The sequence below is a fragment of the Coregonus lavaretus genome, assembly GCF_964263955.1.
Source record: "Coregonus lavaretus genome assembly, chromosome: 40".
Classification (NCBI taxonomy): Eukaryota; Metazoa; Chordata; class Actinopteri; order Salmoniformes; family Salmonidae; genus Coregonus; species Coregonus lavaretus.
The window spans coordinates 11,730,690-11,751,665 of NC_140027.1; the positions used below are offsets into that span (position 1 = coordinate 11,730,690).

The 20,976-nt window shown below is 43.6% G+C and overlaps 1 protein-coding gene across 2 annotated transcripts; it reads left to right on the plus strand.

The window, feature by feature from the left end:
- Positions 1–1,230: 1,230 nt before the first annotated feature.
- Positions 1,231–20,361, plus strand: LOC311113800 (atlastin-2-like). 2 transcript variants are annotated; one of them, XM_084157114.1, is made up of 14 exons: positions 1,231–1,306; positions 7,546–7,820; positions 10,225–10,359; positions 10,729–10,833; positions 11,230–11,280; positions 13,379–13,435; positions 13,647–13,739; positions 14,042–14,180; positions 14,755–14,882; positions 15,392–15,448; positions 16,015–16,086; positions 17,416–17,847; positions 18,509–18,523; positions 18,639–20,361. In XM_084157114.1, the coding sequence occupies exons 1-14, from the start codon at positions 1,234–1,236 to the stop codon at positions 18,747–18,749; spliced, it is 1,743 nt and encodes a 580-aa protein (XP_084013240.1). In that variant the 5' UTR covers positions 1,231–1,233; the 3' UTR covers positions 18,750–20,361. The 2 variants fall into 2 exon arrangements, with proteins under 2 accessions (XP_084013240.1, XP_084013241.1); XM_084157115.1 differs by lacking the exon at positions 18,509–18,523.
- Positions 20,362–20,976: the final 615 nt, after the last annotated feature.

The following is a 20,976-nucleotide window of genomic DNA, read 5'->3' on the forward strand; positions in this document are numbered from 1 at the left end:
AAATCGGCGTATGCTTACTTCGATTATGACCTTACGCCGATTAAGATAAGAAGAGTAAGGTGTTTACATGACTAATGCCATACTCGGCTTTCAGCCATAATCAGTTTAATATCGAATTATTAGTGTGCATGTAAATGCACTCATTGGCTTCTATTTAAAAGGGCTGAGTGCTTTGATAGTGAAATGGCCAATGCATTTGCAAGGACTTTTCCTAACACCACTTATTTGCATCACATGGCATGCTCCACTTATCTCGTGCCACAAACTAACAAGGGTCCACGAAGATGCACACTTGACTTTGTTTGGGACTGAAAAAATGTTTGTAGGCTTTAATCCTTTAATCAACAATTTAGATTTGCCTAGTTAAATAAAGGATACATAAAAAAACATGTAACAAAAAAAGGATAGAGAACATTTCGGATCAATATGGGAAGACCACTGAGTCAATCATTACTTCATTGACTGTTTTAATGTGTCTACTCAGTGAAGCGTGAAACATAATATTACAATCCCCTGCTTGCTTTGCTTTATGTACCACAGTTAGTCATATAAATATGATTGATGCTTTAGGTTGTTCTATTGGTTCACATGTGCTTCCACTTGTTTTGATGGCTCGCTGCCCTCACAATACCGGCATATGTCTAATAATGGATTATATTGGGCTGGGCCTATTTCTCTTTCAGTCCTTGTACATCTGTGGAGTTGGTGATAAGTGACATGGAGTTGAACTATTTCTGTATATTTGTATTTTACGTTCCACGGTCTGTCTATATATTCTGTGGGGAAAATTTTTCATTATTTTGGTCTCCCATTTACTAAAATTCTACAGTCTACATGGTTCAGTAATTGGCACACATCAACTGAAAAATGCATGAACATCACATGGGCAACTGCATAATCACACACTACCATCCTAGATCTCTAAACACTAAATAATGATTTTCATTAAATGATATTTAATAAATGTAACATATTTAAAGGCAACATTTTGTTTTGGCATTTGTGTGTGTGTGTCTGTATGGCAAGAACAATGCCCATTATCAGACCATAATAAACAAAACAAGTTAATCAGAAGGTTGAGTCTTTCAATCAATGCACAAACAATGCTCTTACATATTCCATTAATTAATTTAGGACCCCGCGGAAAAACCCCATCGTTTGAACTTGATAAAGAGGCAAGGGGGTTCGGGGTTTTTGACGTCAGCTGAATTTGATTATTTTGAACGGGTCAAGATGGCGGAGGAGAGCGGGTTGAAGCATCGGAATCACTCTCAGCAAAATTGCAAAAACAGCATTTTCGATGAAGGTATTATTTATCCTTATGTAGTAAATTATATCTGAACATATATACAATTAGGTTGTTTTGTGGGATTGACGATAATATCCCTGTTATTTTCATTCTGAGCTAACGTTATCATGGACGAGGGAATGCTATCGAGTTCCAGTGCACAGCATCCATCCCATTATTCGTTTCCTACTCATCCCCTTTCAATTTTAGGAGGAAAATATTGAATTAACATTAACGTCTTGATTGTGTATGACTGAAACTAAAATATTATGACAACCCAAATGTTTCGGTTCAACAAAGTCAAACGCCTCAACCAACGTTAGCAAGCTAGCTAGCCAGCCAGTAATAATAAGTTAGCGCTACACAATACGCTTTACTGACTGTTCCTTTTTGTAATGCTAACTAGCTAAATTATGTTAGCTGGCTGACATTTGTCTTACTTGTTGGTTTTAGTAAATCCAGGTAATTTTAGGATTTTGATATCTAGTGAACTACCAGTATGGCTTGCCCCATTAGCCCACACTGGTACCGTATGTGAAGGCATGATCCACCTTATGTCAAAGCAATCTTCAAGTGTCAATGTCATTATTAGATAGCTACTGTTAGCTAGCTAGCATGAGCTTGTAAACGTTTTAAATGAATGATCAAAGTACAGGATGACATGAGTGGCATAAGTGTTTTGTGTACCTAACTATTTTAGTTGGATATCTAACTAACCTGTTAGAAGGTAAGGAGGCCAAGGAACCTATGTTCTAACGTTAGTCTACTGCAAACATAATTAATTTGGCCAGCTAGACGTTAGTTAGCTGCTGTAGTAGCTGGTCTTATCTTCTGTTACACAACCCTCTCAAGAGGATTAGCTAGTTTGCCTGGCCAGTTGACCAAAGATGTTGGAATACTTGATACTTTAGCTTGCCAACTACTGTATCATTAACTGTTTCAATACTGACTGCATGCAAACAAGCATGGAAGTAAGCCATTACACTTTCACTGCTTCCACTAAGCCCTAGAGATCAAGTTTGTTTACTTGCAGCAGTTGTTCCTGTAACCTTACCTAGCCCTGCTGCTTTGATGCACAAGTCTAGGGCTATCTTACATGGTGTGTTTTTGAACATTGACCTAGCCAGTCATACCATGGGATTGCATGGTGGATTGGAGGAATGGCTTGAGTTGGGGGGGGGGGGGGGGGGGTTGAGCTCAGCTCGAGCTCATGTTTTAAAGGGACACTTCGGGATTTTGGCAATGAGGCCCTTTCCCTACTTCCCCAGAGTCAGATAAACCTGTGGTTACCATTTCTATGTGTCCAGTATGAAGTTAGAGGTAGTTTTGCGTGCCAATGCTAACCAGCGTTGGCTAGCAGATACCCATAGACTTCCAGTCAATGCGCTAATATTAGTTAGCAATTGCGCTTGTTAACAACTTCCTTCAAACTAACATAAAAATTACATAAAAAAATATATGGTATTCACAAGTTAATCTGACTCTGGGGAAGTAGATAAAGGGCCTCATTGCCACAATCCCGAAATATCCCTTTAAGTTGGTTCTGCTGGACTTCTTAATTTGGACTTCTTGAAATGAGCCAAGGTCAGAGGTGTAGGAATTAACTTAATGGAATTGTTAGGAATAGAAATGTTCCCATACAAGGAGAGAACTACGTCTGACCATCCGTCCAAGCGTGGGAGATTAAGAGGATGGCAAATTTGTAAAAGGAACGCTATGATTGGGATCTTTTGCCTCTAAGAAGTAGGCTATGCCTTGTCCGAGGCTCGAGCCAGGATGGACTATAGGGCAGGAGCCCATCTCCTGTTTCTATAGCATGAGGCAACTCTGTCTTATGTCTGGCTATCCAATTAAATGTTTTCCTATCCAATTTTCTCCCCAGTTCCACCCTTAAGACCTAGGCCAAGCTTTTGCACCTCTTGGCTAACATTTTATGAGCTAGCTAGCTTAGTTGGAGCAGGCATTTGGCATAGCTTACACTCTCAACCAACATATCTCCCCTGCAGTAACGACAAAGTGAGTATGCTTTAATTTGTGTGCTTAGACTGCCTACTGCTTAGCAAGAAATTGTGCTTGACTGGTGCGAGTTCCAGTTGTGCGAGTTGCGTCACTGCAAGGCACAGATTCTTAAAAAGGGAGTCCCGTCATCATCCTAACATGGCATTTTCTCTAACATAGCGGTCTCAGTGGACAACTGCTGACGGAAGAGATCTCCGGCTATAGGATGATGACTAGGATCATCTTCCCCTCTCCCAATCCTAACCTTAACCATTAGTAGGGAAAATATAAAACTGACCCGAGAGCAATGTCTATGTGCAACTTCGGCCTACACTGATATCTGCACATGCATCTGAACAGAGTGCTGATAAGTGAGCAAGAGAACATTGGCCTAAGTGAACAACATTGCAGGGCCTAGGTTATAAATAGCCTAGGTTAGCTCCCTTTGACCTATGGCATGATTTTGTTGTCTGGTTTCGTTTGGATTACCAGATTAACGTCCCTACCCCGTTGACGTTTTAAATTTAAGCTTAACACTAAGATCGTATTTTATAACTTGTCAATAGAACAAGCTTTCAAATTATGCCCACCTGACCCAAATTGTGATTTGTAATGAGCTGTTTTTGGATTGCATAAACAACAGTAATTGCGTGATGGTGGGGATGGAGGAGTTGTGTTCCAAACCAGTGTGCTTGCTCTAGTTCCTCAACAGCACAGCTAGGAGAGCTCAAAAAAGCACCTTATAGTTGAAGAATCTATTGAGTCATTTGAGTCACTCGCACCCATCCTCTTGGCTGGTCCCCTGATGTTTGGCATGATGACGTGTTGGTATATGAGCAAAGCGCTCTAAATAATGCAGCAAGTCTTCCTCAGCCGTGAGAACTCGCTTTCATCCCGTACTTAGTCAGATCGTTCATCACCCGCTCCTCCCAGCAGCATTGGCTTCCAGCTGTTCATTTGGCCAAATGAGCTTCTAGCTTCAACACTTCTATCCTCAAAACTAGGGTTCCGGGAGGGCTGCAGTGTGTGCAGGCTTTTGTTCCATTCCAGCTCTAACAGTGCGACTCCAGGTGCGTTTAGCTAGTGCTGTTCCCGAACAAAATCCTGCACACACACTGTGGCTGTGGATGCCCATTCCGGTGCTGCACTAGGTGTAGGCCTATGCTTATAGGGACATTCTCCGGCCACAGGATTCTCAGTTGAACGCGCTTTTTAGTCCTGGTTTAGGTTTGTGTCTATAGATGCTTATTGAGGTGCCCAGTCAAGCACCCTTGACTGGGCAGTAGGCAGTTTCGATACTGCAGCACATAAGGCAGGGTTATTTATACGAAGGGTCCGGTCATGGTGGTCAAATCCCCCCCCCCCCCCCCCCCCCCTCCCCCATCAGTCATGGTCTGTCAAGGCCATGGCTATGATGAACAGTTGCTTGTTGTGTAGATGTCTATCAAGCTATTCGATTAGCAGCGCAATTAGCACAAGACTGGTTGCTTTGCCCTTAACCCCTTAAATGTTGTGCTCATGTTGTGTTGATCTAGTCTGAAACGACGGGGGCTTTATTTGTCTTGCGTTCTTCCCGACCTTCTGGCGATTACTGCCGTGTCATCAACTGTAATGTGATGAGGGTGGCTACGTGTGCGCGCGCCCCTCATGACCCCCCCCCCCCCCCCCTCCCAATGGGCTGACTGTCCTTGGGAGGACAGGGGGAACCGAACCAGAGCCCACAGACTTTATTAATGAAAGAATTTGGCCGGGGAGGCCGATTGATGTCGCGCTGGCAGGGCTGCACCGTCTGCCTGCTAGACGTGGGCATTTTGGTCCATCTGCTCTAACCAATGTTTGTTTCTTACCCATTTGTGAACTGCAAACTTTGCAACCCAGTTCCGGTCACTCTGTTTCCTGTTGTGCATTTCTGTGAGCGTATGGTACAGACAGTATTTTCATCTTTCAGCTCTGTTTCACTCAAAGAGCAGCTCAACTATTCCGAGAACATCAGCATACAGTGCCTTCGGAAAGTATTCAGACCCCTTGACTTTGTCCACATTTATGTTACAGCCTTATTCTAAAATTGATTAAATCGTTTTTTTCCCCTCATCAATCTACACACACTACCCCATAATGACAAAGCAAAAACAGGTTTTTAGAATTGTTTTACTTTGTTGAAACACCTTTGGCAGCAATTACAGCCTCGCGTCTTCTTGGGTATGACGCGACAAGCTTGGCACACCTGTATTTGGGGAGTTTCTCCCATTCTTCTCTGCAAATCCTCTCAAGCTCTGTCAGGTTGGATGGGGAGCGTTGCTGCACATCTATTTTCAATTCTCTCCAGAGATGTTTGATCAGGTTCAAGTCCGGAATTTGGCTGGGCCACTCAAGGATATTCAGACTTGTCCCGAAGCCACTCCTGTGTTGTCTTAGCTGTATGCTTATGGTTGTTGTCCTGTTGGAAGGTGAACCTTCGCCCCAGTCTGAGGTCCTGAGCACTCTGGAGCAGGTTTTCATCAAGGATCTCTCTGTACTTTGCTCCATTCACTTTGCCTCGATCCTGACTAGTCTCCCAGTCCCTGCCGCTGAAAAACATCCCCACAGCATGATGCTGCCACCACCATGCTTCACCGTAGGGATGGTGCCAGGTTTCTTCCAGACGTGATGCTTGGTATTCAGGCCAAAGAGTAGAATCGTGGTTTCATCAGACCAGAGAATCTTGATTCTCATGGTCTGAGAGTCTTTAGGTGCCTTTTGGCAAACTCTAAGCGGGCTGTCATGTGCCTTTTACTAAGGAGTAGCTTCAGTCTGGCCACTCTACCATAAAGGCCTGATTGGTGGAGTGCTGCAGAGATGGTTGTCCTTCTGGAAGGTTCTCCCATCTCCACAGAGGAACTCTGGAGCTCTGTCAGAGTGACCATCGGGTTCTTGGTCACCTCCCTGACCAAGGCCCTTCTCCCCCGATTGCTCAGTTTGGCCGGGCGGCCAGCTCTAGGAAGAGTCTTGGTGGTTCCAAACTTCTTCCATTTAAGAATGCTGGAGGCCACTGTTCTTGGGATTTTTTGCTACCCTTCCACAGATCTGTGCCTCGACACAATCCTGTCTCGGAGCACTACGGACACTTCCTTTGACCTCATGGCTTGGTTTCTGCTCTGACATGCACTGTCAACTGTGGGAACTTATATAGACAGGTGTGCCTTTCCAAATCATGTCCAATCAATTGAATATACCACAGGTGGACTCCAATCAAGTTGTAGAAACATCTCAAGGATGATCAATGGAAACAGGATGCACCTGAGCTCAATTTCGAGTCTCATAGCAAAGGGTCTAAATACTTACGTAAGGTATTTCTGTTTTTATGGGGTATTGTACGTAGATTGCTGAGTATTTATTTAATCAATTTTAGAATAGGGCTGTAACAAAATGTAGAAAAAGTAAAGTGGTCTGAATACTTTCCATAGGCACTGTATATTGTAGTTCAACTTCATTGAATTGCATCCATAAAATGAATCATGAAAATATAATGATAGTCATTTAGGCCTACTCTTGGTTACTGCTCTCTTATCATTTGACTTGAATGTTGTTGCTTTGGCATACTGACATGTCTGAAGTCAAGAACGTTTGACATCAAAACTTGTGACATATGACTGGGACCCATTTATTGTTCTGACTGCAGTCTGCTGTTTCTGGTGTTTAAAGGGACGGTTCCCACAAATTAAACTATTTTCATCTCGTTCAAGAACCTTACTGGTATGATCAGAGCGGGTGTCTCTCAGACCATAGACTACCTGTCTAAACCACACCATAGAGAAACAGGAGGCAGAAAGGCAACCAGACACACCAACTCGCTGCTAGCTAACACAACATTTAGAAAACAAAATAACCTTTGACATCCCGGCATTTTGATCGGGTTCTCTGCAGAGTACCGTTGCTGATGTTTTTTAAAAGGATACTATAGAACCAAGATTTGGCCTAGTTCCAGTAACCCAAGATTTAGGCTAGGTAGATTTAACGAGGCTACAGATTGGTGTTAGCATCGTTGAGTGAAAAATGATGGCGTAGTGCCCCAAAAATCTGGTTAAAGTAGCACAGTTGAATTGATATTGGGTGAATTAGTAGGCATATGCAGGTATGTGTCAATAGCCACTTTATCTAACCAGTAACCACTTTCAGGTTTGAAAATGTTTAACAGACCGATTTGGGGGTGGACCTTCTCTTTTTAAGTTATGAACTAAGTGAAGACTTTCCCTTTTAATGATTCTAAACATCTCTCCCAGGTGGGCATGGGGTGGATGATGTGCCTCATAAGATGAGCCCTGAGGAAGAGGAGGCCCTGTTGTCGGAGGAAGATGTGTTGTCGGCCAGGCCGGTCCAGATCGTTGTGGCTCACGAGGACGACCACGCCTTTGAGCTCGACGAGGCGGCGCTGGAGCGCATCCTGCTGCAGGAGCATGTGCGCGACCTCAATGTGGTGGTGGTGTCGGTGGCCGGTGCCTTCCGCAAGGGCAAGTCCTTCCTGCTGGACTTCATGCTGCGCTTCATGTACAACCAGGTGAGGCCACACACAGTTTTACTTGTACAACCTGTTGAGGCTAGACAAGCTTGTATAGTATACATGGACAACTAGGGCCTAAAATGAACTTTTTGGTCCACCAGCCACTGTGGTAGGTAGGTTTTAAAATCTACCAGTCACTCAGATTTTTTTACCAGCCAACATGTTTTTGCTCAAATTACACCAACAAAACGCAGTAAAATGGATTAGCATTCTTTGTAATGTTTCTGAAACAAATGTATTACTAGTAAGAAGTGATGTGGTATATTGTTTATTTTTCTATAATTTGTGACAGTCTTTTAACCGAACTATCACAGATGAGACAATGTTCACAGGTTACCGTGGTAATGCGACTGGAGTCATGTTTGTGCCTGTGAGATTGTCTGACTAGTAGCTGCATTGTCTTCTCTAGCAGTTGAAACATTGAAAAAAAAAAAACCTAGCTTGTGAACAAAAACAATGTAAGTAGCCAAGAAATACAAGGACAAAGTCTCACTTCAGTATATTAGACCAACTTTTATGCCAGTGCTTCTATAAATTATTCTTTCACTCAGCTCCTCACGGGCACAAAGCTCCCAGCCAGGCAGTGTTGCAGCGCGAGGTGGGATAGGCTATAGGAGTCCTAGCTCTTTGACTTTGTGCGATGAATTTACCAGCTACTAAACAAAATGGCTACTGCAGCATTTATTTTGCTGTAAATGTGATCATACATGACTTTTTCTTCAAAATGTGAGTGAAATGCTCGCACTGGAGCCCTGACCAGCCGACAACGTGACTGGTGAAATTGAGATCTTACCCGCCAATGCCAAAATCTACCTGCATTTGGCACGTCGGGTTTCAATTTGAGGCCCTGTGTGCTAGATGAAAGCATGTAAAGGTAGGTGAACCTGCACACAGGCCTATATGTATAACCAGGGCTTTTATAGTACATGTACATTGTACAACCAGGAGAGGCCATATAGGTGTAGAATTAGTTGTATTTTTGCCGAGGCAGCAGCTACTCTTCCTGACGTCCAGCAACATTAAGGCAGTTAAATAAATTTAAAAATCTTACATGACATTTACATTTCACAACACATTAAGTGACAGCCTATACTGACACACACCTGATCTGACCCACCAAGTATTAAAATGCACAGGTTGCAATGCAAACACAGTGGCTGTCAACCCGCCAGTCTGGGACATACTAGAATATGAGGCAGGATTCAACATTAACGCTCGCCCGCTTTTTATTTCCCAGAGAAGGTAAACGCGTGCTTTGGGATAAATTGATAGACGACAGTAGAAATTCACTTGGTAGCCAGTAGACTTTTGACCTACTTGCCCCCGAACGGAGAAAACCCATTGACGTCAAAACCCTGTGAGGACTGGAGCACGGCTTATGTCACATGTCTGGTGAACTTTATGTGGGTCTGAGTGCTTTGTGACTGGTGGGGTTCCGCAGCATTGAAGAGCTATTTTCTGCAGCTTGCGCTGTGAAATTATCCAGTATCGCTTATTGAAAATATTGTTTGTTGGACTACTTGGCAGTGCTTTGGGACATCTGCTAACATGAAGAGTGCCCTTTGAACAAGTAGGACATTCAGGAGACTCCGGGCCCTGCTAGAAAATGTTAAAAGGATGGACTTCAGACAAACTCGTTAGGTAAAACACCACAGCCAACCAGAGATGATACTTCTCTTGAGTTGGAGAACATTGTCCTCATATTTTTCACTCAGTGAAACTATTTAAGAGCTGCGAGGAATTCATTCACTCCATTCATCGGACGCTAAGGGAGTAAACTTATCAGGATTTCTCAACATGTCCTTCCACAACTTGCTAAACCCTTGTCAGTGAATTAGCGGTCTCTGTTCATAATTTGTTTAGGGGGATGATCGTAATCCATATGAGCTATGCTTAAAGCTGGGCATTTTCTGGGCAGCACAATGCTTTGGACTGTGGCCCGCTTTTGCAAGAACACTGCCCTTTTTATTCCAGGCATAAAGGCTGCTTTTGTGTGTGCCCCTCGAGGTTTGAGCAGGGATCACATCCAATATGCCACTCAAGTATGCTAACAAACAGGAGAGCCTGGGTTAGGGGTGTTAAATAGGAGAGTAACGGCCTGTCCAGAAAAAACCCTAGCCCCTAGATACTTCATGCATATCTGGAATACATCTGATGGGTATAAGCAGGTACTGTAGTATATGATAGTATTTCTTCCCATCTAATAGGCTTGGTAGGGCCTTGACCATATTGCTCGCTTATACCTTTCAGGTTTACATGAATTGTCTAGGGGAAATGGCTAGAGGCTGTTTCAGGGCAGGGCCTGCGAGGACTGCTTCAGCCGATGAGTCTCGATACTGTAGCTACATGGCTCATATGATCGCTAAGGCCCTGCTTTGATGTGTCCCCTTCCTCCTTTCAGACATCCTGCTCCTGGCTGGGTGGGCACGAGGAGCCACTGACGGGTTTCACCTGGCGGGGGGGCTGCGAGAGGGAGACCACGGGCATCCTGGCCTGGAGCGAGGTGTTTGTGGTGGACAAGCCTGATGGGAGCAAGGTAAATACAAAGTCACTTTTTCCTTTGGGTGGGCACACGTTTTCTCCAACCAAGGTTTGAATTGTTTTTAAAAGACATTACACTCCAAAATCAAAGTTTGTCCGATACAGTCAAGATGAGTCCATATCAAACGGCATCAGTTGTGAAGCAAAATGTGGGAATGATATGCCGCTTATCGTCTCCATCCATTTTGGGTTGCGGCATATAGCTGGATTTACGAAACAGATTTACAACCTTTGGTTTGAGTGTAATGTCCCTTTAAACACACAATGTAAGATTTCCAGTTGTCCATTGGTTATTGCAACTGATTTAATACCCCTTGATTGGTGAAGAATATGACTTATTAATAGATTTATACTTTCTCTGCAGGTTGCTGTTCTTCTAATCGACACACAGGGGGCTTTCGACAGCCAATCGACCATCAAAGATTGTGCGACGCTGTTTGCGTTGAGCACCATGACCAGCTCTGTACAGGTATGATGCTCTCCCCCCCCCCCCCCCCCCCCACAGTGTTGTGTACCCTTTTATATTAAGGTATTCACTTCTCAAAGAAGTAGGGGAGATCCACAATGTGCGTATGTTTCATTGCTGGTATTGAACAAAAACAATAGTAGGGAACTGATTTATTATAGGCTGTTTGGATGAGGAATGCCTCTACCTATCCCCCTTTCGTCAGTAAGTATCCGAATTGAAAAATGCTAAATGCAGACAGTTTGTGAAGTTATATTGTTATGTGCTAGTTCTAGACAGATTGAATACCAGACCTTCCTCCTCCCCGTACCAACTTTTCAATTCATGCAAAACATTGATTGAAAATGTGATCCATGTAGACTTTAGTACAGGTTATTGATGATTTGTCCCCCACGTTAGGTTTACAACTTGTCTCAGAATGTGCAAGAAGACGACCTTCAACATCTCCAGGTGTGTGTGCATGCACGCGCATGTTTGGATTGTTTTGGAAGGGGGACTTACAATCTTCAACACTGCTTTGGCCATGAGCTTTGGACATTGAACTCCACGAGCAGATGATGTAACTTGAAATGGCTCTTTACTTTGTTATACACTGCTCAAAAAAATTAAGGGAACACTAAAATAACACATCCTAGATCTGAATGAATAAAATAATCTTATTAAATACTTTTTTCTTTACATAGTTGAATGTGCTGACAACAAAATCACACAAATTATCAATGGAAATCAAAGTTATCAACCCATGGAGGTCTGGATTTGGAGTCACCCTCAAAATTTAAGTGGAAAACCACACTACAGGCTGATCCAACTTTGATGTAATGTCCTTAAAACAAGTCAAAATGAGGCTCAGTAGTGTGTGTGGCCTCCACGTGCCTGTATGACCTCCCTACAACGCCTGGGCATGCTCCTGATGAGGTGGCGGATGGTCTCCTGAGGGATCTCCTCCCAGATCTGGACTAAAGCATCCGCCAACTCCTGGACTGTCTGTGGTGCAACGTGGCGTTGGTGGATGGAGCGAGACATGATGTCCCAGATGTGCTCAATTGGATTCAGGTATGGGGAACGGGCGGGCCAGTCCATAGCATCAATGCCTTCCTCTTGCAGGAACTGCTGACACACTCCAGCCACATGAGGTCTAGCATTGTCTTGCATTAGGAGGAACCCAGGGCCAACCGCACCAGCATATGGTCTCACAAGGGGTCTGAGGATCTCATCTCGGTACCTAATGGCAGTCAGGCTACCTCTGGCGAGCACATGGAGGGCTGTGCGGCCCCCCAAAGAAATGCCACCCCACACCATGACTGACCCACCGCCAAACCGGTCATGCTGGAGGATGTTGCAAGCAGCAGAACGTTCTCCACGGCGTCTCCAAACTCTGTCACATGTGCTCAGTGTGAACCTGCTTTCATCTGTGAAGAGCACAGGGCGCCAGTGGCGAATTTGCCAATATTGGTGTTCTCTGGCAAATGCCAAATGTCCTGCACGGTGTTGGGCTGTAAGCACAACCCCCACCTGTGGACGTCGGGCCCTCATACCACCCTCATGGAGTCTGTTTCTGACCGTTTGAGCAGACACATGCACATTTGTGGCCTGCTGGAGGTCATTTTGCAGTGCTCTTCCTGCTCCTCCTTGCACAAAGGCGGAGGTAGCGGTCCTGCTGCTGGGTTGTTGCCCTCCTACGGCCTCCTCCACGTCTCCTGATGTACTGGCCTGTCTCCTGGTAGCGCCTCCATGCTCTGGACACTACGCTGACACACAGCAAACCTTCTTGCCACAGCTCGCATTGATGTGCCATCCTGGATGAGCTGCACTACCTGAGCCACTTGTGTGGGTTGTAGACTCCGTCTCATGCTACCACTAGAGTGAAAGCACCGCCAGCATTCAAAAGTGACCAAAACATCAGCCAGGAAGCATAGGAACTGAGAAGTGGTCTGTGGTCACCACCTGCAAAACCAGTCCTTTATTGGGGGTGTCTTGCTAATTGCCTATAATTTCCACCTGTTGTCTATTCCATTTGCACAACAGCATGTGAAATGTATTGTCAATCAGTGTTGCTTCCTAAGTGGACAGTTTGATTTCACAGAAGTGTGATTGACTTGGAGTTACATTGTGTTGTTTAAGTGTTCCCTTTATTTTTTTGAGCAGTGTATATCATAGCCCTCTGGGGGAAATGTCGATATGATATTCCTTTGATTATCAACCATGCAGTTGGAACTATTGTACTTAGTGGGTCACAAGTAGAGAGCACTTGTATGGAAGTGTATAGCTGATTCCTCCCTTTGTTAAAGATAAACAATGGATGTTTTTAATTGCTAAATGAACGTCAAATTTTGGCTTGAAATGTGACTATGGGACCCCTTTTGGGTCAAGCGCACACCCAGAAGCAAAAGTTCTGTATAGTCTCTTTAAAACCTACTCAACAGAAGACTCTTAAGGGACGTGTTATTGACATCACTATCCTATTAGATGGCAACAGTCAGATTGTTTGACTGACTGTTGACCTTTTTGACGAGGATGTGGACTAATACTTTTGTTTTTCCCTACCTAGCTCTTTACCGAATATGGAAGGCTGGCCTTGGAAGAAATCTATGAGAAACCCTTTCAGGTATTGTCACATTTCTCTGCTGCCTTTCCGGAATGAATGGCCTGCAACACATTTCTTATTGGATAATAATAAAGAGATTTTTAAGTAATTGAGATGGTGCTAATAGGCATTTCTAGAGTCTTATTTAATATGGCCACCATTACTTGACCCTTTGTGAAAAGTAAATAGTCCTATAGTATCTTATTTCTTCCTTCATTGTCTTCCACAACAGACTTTAATGTTTCTTATAAGAGACTGGAGCTACCCCTACGAGCATCCCTACGGTTTGGAAGGAGGGAAGAGTTTCCTGGAGAAGAGATTACAAGTATGTCTTTTTTTCACTGGCTCCATTATTCGTTCTAAGAAAATCAGAGCTTCAACTTCGGACATTTCAGGAACTAAAGCGCTTACACGCATCCACTATTCAAACAGAATGGTGTCATATGTCTGCAGTCTTGCCAACTGTTATGGTCATTGTGTTTGGCATGACAATGACCAGTAGTAGGCTATACAGCTATGCTGCCTTCATCAGGGTTTCAGCACAAACAGATCTGAGACCAGGTTAATTGGAACAATATTTGGCCAACCATTTACTTGAATAAGCAAGGGTCTCTCCACTGTGTGCAGGTGAAACAGAACCAGCACGAGGAGCTGCAGAATGTCAGGAAGCACATCCACTCTTGCTTCTCTAACATTGGCTGCTTCCTCCTGCCCCACCCCGGCCTCAAGGTGGCCACCAACCCCAACTTTGATGGCAGACTCACAGGTATGCTATAGGAAAAGCTTGCTCAATTACCATTGTGGAAAGATGGCACACCTATCTCTATGAGAGCATGGACAGCGCCATTGAGGGCTATCCATTTTAAAGTAGTCAATTTCTTCTACTTCTGAGTGTATTGACAGTTCATGGCGCTGCCCATGCTAAAACAGGCTTTAGTCAAAGTTCACCCCCTAGCCAACTCTGTCAATTCCAAATAAACCATTCCCTACCCCAAGGCACTCCTGTAGATCTGAAGCGATTGGATAGGTTTTAAGCACTATGGTCAAATTTCTACCTAGCCAAGGTGAAGCTATTACCATAATGCTATATCTATCCAATCATCTCAGATATCCAGGTGTGCCTAGGGAATATGGTTCACTGTAGACTTGCATTTTTTGATCTTAGATTGCATTTATGTAGCGCTTTTCTTCTATTATAATACAAAGCTAACCTTTTCAAAGTTATAAAACAACACATTTGCCTTTTATATAGTTGCATTTAAGGTCAGCTGATGGTTATTTTTTTTTTTAAATGGAATATTTCAACAATAAATGGATTTCTCACTTGTCTCTCCCTCCAGATATTGATGATGATTTCAAGACTGAGCTAGTCAACCTAGTGCCAATCTTGTTGTCCCCGGAGAACTTGGTGGAGAAAGAAATCGGAGGAGCCAAAGTGACGTGCCGAGACCTTGTACACTATTTCAAAGTAAGTCGATTGTTTTAAATCTTATACCTTTCCCCTTATGCCTTGCCATCACTAGCCGGCTTCCACCCAGTACCCTGCCCTGCACCTTAGAGGATGCTGCCCTATGTACATAGACATAGAATCACTGGTCACTTTAATAATGGAACACTGGTCACTTTAATGTTTACATACTATTTTACTCATTTAATGTGTATATACTGTATTCTAGTCAATGCCACTCTGACGTTGCTCGTTCTAATATTTATTTATTTCTTAATTCCATTCTTTTACTTTGAGATTTGTGTGTATTGTTGTGAATTGTTAGATACTACTGCACTGTTGGAGCTAGGAACACAAGCATTTCGCTACACCCGCAATAACATCTGCTAAATATGTGTATGTGACCAATAACATTTGATTTGATTTACTATATACCTCTCCTGTTATATACCCATTTTTCCTCTATACTTTTCTTCCTTTTCTTCTTCTGACAAAAATGTTGCTTGTGTTTTTTTTCTTTTTCGGCACAGGCATACATGAAAATATACCAAGGGGAGGAGCTGCCTCATCCCAAGTCAATGTTACAGGTAGTTAACTCTCCAGATAGTCAATGATAAATTCCCCTAACAACTGTATTATGTTCAGTAGGCACAAAATGGAATGGAATAGTTTGAGGCGGGCGTAAAACGGGGAGGTACTACCTGAATTTAACCAATTAGAAAGCTTGTTTTTGTCTTCTGTTGCAAAATGTTCTGGTAATACAACCCTGAAGCATGATCATGTTTTCACTTTGTTGTTGACAATGTATTGTGTGACATGAACATTCGTTGCATCCCAAAGCCTTTTACAGACCTTATGATACCATTTTATGTTACTTTGTCAATGAGAGATTAGCAAACAAGATATGCTTTTACTCATGGGCGTGGGGCGGTGTGCCCCTTTCTGTCCAATGAGGTCATCTCTGAGCAATATTAGTCTATTTAGAGGGCCCCTTTTGGCTTAAGAGCACCCCCAGAGGCAACATGTATTCCATATAGCCGCTTTAAAACTTGAGTAGAATTTCATGTGAATGTAGGAGAACGTTGATGCACCAAAGGAACCTAATCTCAGGACGGCTGCGTTTTCCCCTCTGCTTTCTCCCGCTGTCACCTAGGCAACGGCTGAAGCCAACAATCTTGCAGCAGTTGCAGGAGCAAAAGACATTTACAACAAAGGCATGGAGCAGGTAATTGAACAATTTACTTTTTAGTTTTAAGCATCCAATTGACTGTATGACTTTGACTAATAAAAGCAGTTGAAGCGTTTTCCTCTGTGCAGATGACTTGTGGCATGTGTTACTACCTACATTATACTCGAGGTTGATTCAGTCGTAAAGCTTTTTCGTTTGTTTTTTTTGTTGTCCATTTAACCGTCGATCTTCATTAGACGGCTCTAAATAAACTCGGTAAATAGCTCAGTTTGTGCTCGCCGCAAAGTTGTGCCCTTCTAGCTCCTACATCTAGAGACGCAATGGCTCCTTGTAGATCTGAAAGGATTTGGTTGGAGCATCCCTGTGTAGTCTGGTGTGTTCATATTTACCTTGTTTCTTCTGTATTGATCATCTATACTGAATAAAAATATAAACGCAACAATTTTACTGAGTTACACTTCATATAAGGAAATCGGTCAATTGAAATAAATCCATTAGGCCCTAATGTATGGATTTCACATGATTGGGCAGGGGCGCAGCCATGAGTGGGGCTGGAAAGGCATAGGCCCACCCACTTGGGTGCCAGGCCCAGCCAATCAGAATGAGTTTTTCCCCACAAAAGGGCTTTATTACAGACAGACATACTCCTCAGTTTCATCAGCTGTCCGGATGGCTGGTCTCAGATGATCCCGCAGGTGAAGAAGCCGGATGTGGAGGTCCTGGGCTGGCGTGATTACACATGGTCTGCGGTTGTGAGGCCGGTTGGACGTACTGCCAAATTCTCTAAAACGACGTTGGCCTATGTTAGAGAAATTGACATTCAATTCTCTGGAAACCGCTCTGGTGGACATTCCTTCAGTCAGCATTCCAATTGCACGCTCCCTCAATCTGTGGCGCTGTGTTTTGTGACAAAACTGCACATTTTAGTGGCCTTTTATTGTCCCCAGCACAAGCTGCACCTGTGTAATGATCATGCTGTTTAATCAGCTTCTTGATATGCCACACCTGTCAGGTGGATGGATTATCCTGGCAAAGGAGAAATAACAGGGATGTAAACAAATTTGTGCAGAATTTGAGAGAAATAAGCTCTGTATGGAATATTTCTTGGATCTTTTATTTCAGCTCATGAAAAATGGGCCCAACATAGATGTTGCGTTTTTATCTTTTTGTTCAGTATAGTTCTACCAGATCTGAGGGGCAATTTGCGATCGGAAAGGCATGCGTGTGTGTATGATTGATTGCTATCAAATTGTCTTGCATCTGTCGATGCCCAGGCCATATGGGCTTATAAGACACTGAATATTCTATGAGTAAATGAGTTACAATATGTGTATGTCCCTCATAGCGAACTCCCCTTTCTCCAAGGTGTGCGGCGGCGACAAGCCCTACATGGCCCCCGATCAACTGGAGCGCGGCCACGCGAACCTGCGGCAGGTGGCGGTCAAACACTTCTGCTCGGTCAAGAAAATGGGCGGCGAGGACTTCTGCCGGTGCTACCAGGAGCAGCTGGAGGCAGAGCTGGACGAGGCCTTCACCAACTTCATCAAGCACAACGATGGCAAGAACATGTTCTACGCGGCGCGCACGCCCGCCACGCTCTTCGCCGTCATGTTCGCCATGTACGTGGCGTCGCTGGTCACGGGCTTCCTGGGTATCAACACAGTGGCCACAGTGTGTAATATCATTATGGGCGTGGCACTGGCGGCGCTCTGCCTATGGGCCTATGTGAAGTATTCCGGCGAGTTCCGCGAGGTGGGCAGCGTCATCGACCAGGTGGCCGAGACCCTGTGGGAGCAGGTGGGTGACCCGGGGGGAAGAAATGCCTGCTGCACGTCTCTTGATCAATCCGAATATTATGCATGTTCCATTTCTCTCTTGCTCGGGCTCTTTCACACTTCTCTCATCTCCCTTTTTAATGTGTACCTCTTTCTCTTTCTCTTGTTTTCTTTCTACTCCCTTTTGCTCTTTTTCTTTCTACCCCCTCACTCTCTTCCCTTTTCTTTCCCCGTCTCACACCATGTCCCTCTCCTGCTTACTCTTTCACAGAGAGCATTCTCTCCCAAACTTTTTCTCCTGTTCTTTTCCTAACCTATCTGGATGTGACTGAAATGTGATTCACCCAAACATCTCTTTCCTCCCTCTCAAACCAGAATCTCCCCAAATCAAGTTTCTTATTTTCTCATCAGCCCAACCTTTTCTTCCCTTGTTCCCTATCTGCCTTTGTCTCTGGTTGCACCCTGATTCTTTACCCTTTCTCCAGAAGTGTGCACCCGCCATGGATTTAAAATAAATGTATTGGTGTAAGCGTTGGCTGGAGGGAGTTTCAACCACTGTTAAATCCATGAGAGGGAGGGTGCAAGTGCACACTTTGGAAGAAGGCTAGAGAATTTGGACGCCTCCCTCACTAATTTCCCCACTAATTAGTCTTCCCTCTTTTTTTACTTTGTGCTTCCCACAGAGGACTCCACGAAAGGTGAGAGGTGGACAGAGTGAAAAAAGGCTCCATCTTTTGTCATTTTGGAGGCAGAAATAACTTAGTCACTAATGTCATTAATACGGCCACAATACTTCCCTTGCCTTGTTTTCAGATCTTTTCCAAACTCTTTGAGGTGGCGAGGAGTCGAGTCCCGTTGGGTTCCTTGATACCGGCCCAGAGAACGAGACTGGCCTCAAACAACAATGTCAAGAAGAAAAACTAGCGCCTGCTGTTTTTCCCCCTTCGCTCGGTTTCCCATGTCCATTTTTAGGACTATATATAAATGTTTTCTTTTTTTGGTAGCTCATGGTCCCCATGCCATGCTGGATTAGTATTTAAAAACGGAATTGTATACCTGGTTCTCACCACAAATGTAGAATACAGGTTTGCACTTTCATGGTTGATTTGTTGTTTTTTCTCATTCCATGTTGAGGGAATTGTGGGGCTAAGGGTGGGGTAGGGTGACATCGGGTGCTTAAGTTTTATTGTGTGTGTGCATGATAAGCTGCCACAATTTTTGGTATGGATGAATGTACGAATGAACAAATTAAGCTTGCTTTCCTTTTCCTCGTTCCTTTCTCTCCACCTCCAGTTGTTGTTACTGGTTTTATCCTCTTTTCCCCCCTTTTCCTTTCGTCTGACATCTTCCCCCTCCTTTTGTCTTTCCTACCATTCTTGTCTCTCTCCCCAGGTGTTGAAGCCTCTGGGCGATCACTATATGGAGGATAACATTAGGAGTGTGGTCGACAGTCTCTGCTTGTCTGAGCGAGCAGGTGTCGCAGCACGCCAAGTTAAAGACTAAATGAGAGACCGACGGTCCGCTGCCCACACGAACACTGCCCCCCTGCCCGTAGAACCAAAGTTTACAGCTTTACCCTCTGTGATTGGTCCTAGCTGCTCGTCACTTAACTCGGGCACCAAATGAGAAGGCGGCGTTACGAGCGGTTGGCAGTGTGGGGAAGGATGGGCCCGCCTCATTTTCCTTGATCAGACTGCTGATTGGTTGTCTTGTGAGATGTCTTCCCTCCCCCAGCCAATGGAAACGGATTATTGTTATAGTGACAGGACATCATGTTGCAGTTTTATTCAAGCGGGGCCAGTTTTGAGCTCAGTAGTTTTTATTAATGGTCGTCTGGGACAGGTTTAGAGGACTGTTTAAGCCACCATTTACTCCTTGTCTTGTCTGTAAGAACTTTCTCCAGCTTTCTCGTTTTCCTTCCCACTTGTCGGCGTGAATGGATATCAATGTAAGAACAACCACTGCTCTGTTTCACTAACACTTTGCCATTTTATGAGACACCGTTACACACAACGATCAAGGTATAGCTAGCTGTAGCCTGCCTATCAGTTCAGCGTGACCCCCCCCCCTCACACCTCCCGCTACATCTCTCAACCAGCTGCTCTTAAGGTTAATCATTTTGTATTTTAGGATTGTTATTCTGTTGTGATTATTCCATCCAGACCATTACCGCCAATGTGTGCTGTTTTGTACAGTTTAGTTTTTTAAACTCATCCAAAATGGGGCATGTGTATGAAATATACATATATAAATACATTTTCTATACCTTTTTTGTAGCTGGAAGAACAATGGTTTCGTGGTAGGCCACTGTGTGCAGTTTACTGTATGTAAATGAATGCTTTTGTGATTTGTGTATATGTCCAATAAATTCTTTTTTTATATACATTTGTAAAGTAATCTACATTGAGCACTGCAATTCCACCCCTGCTGGCAAAGAATGTTTGTAAACTTATTTTTTGTCTTCTGTTGCAGTTTAAAGTTATTTTCGTTAATTTATTTTTAAATACAAGATTAAAACAATACTACAGTATATGAAGTAATGCTTGATTGGTTTGTTTGTACAGACTGAGGCCCCCGTACTCATTCAGCGGTGTTGGTAGTGAACTACATGTTGTTCAACTAGTAATTTTACTACATTTTGCAGTAGCTGAACTCAATTCACATCTTTGTAGTGTTTTCAGTAAACTTTTTTTGCTGTGTAGCTAACTACTGAAAATATGGGTGAAGTAGGCAATTTCCTTTTCTGGCATCAGACCTGCCTAATTGTCATTTGAAACAGTTTTGTGTTTTTAATAGGCTAAATTGCACATTCTGTTAAGATCTGACTCTAGAATGAACAGTTCTTGCAATTTGTAGTTTGACCTTTTCAGATTCAGATATAATCATTTATTACATTTTAGTCATTTAGCAGACGCTCTTTAGTGAGTGCATACATTTTTCATCAAGCAGTAGTTTGGATGTAGTGAACTACTTTTTCAAAGATTTTCTTAACGGTAGCTTTAGTGTAGCTTAACTTCTCCCAGTGTGAAGTAGCTTGGTAAACTATATATTCAGAGTAGCTGAACGCATTTGACAATGGTTGTGATACAACTGATATTTTTGATTCCAATGGAGAGTTTGTCTACACAATGTTTACACCGCCATTGGTGTC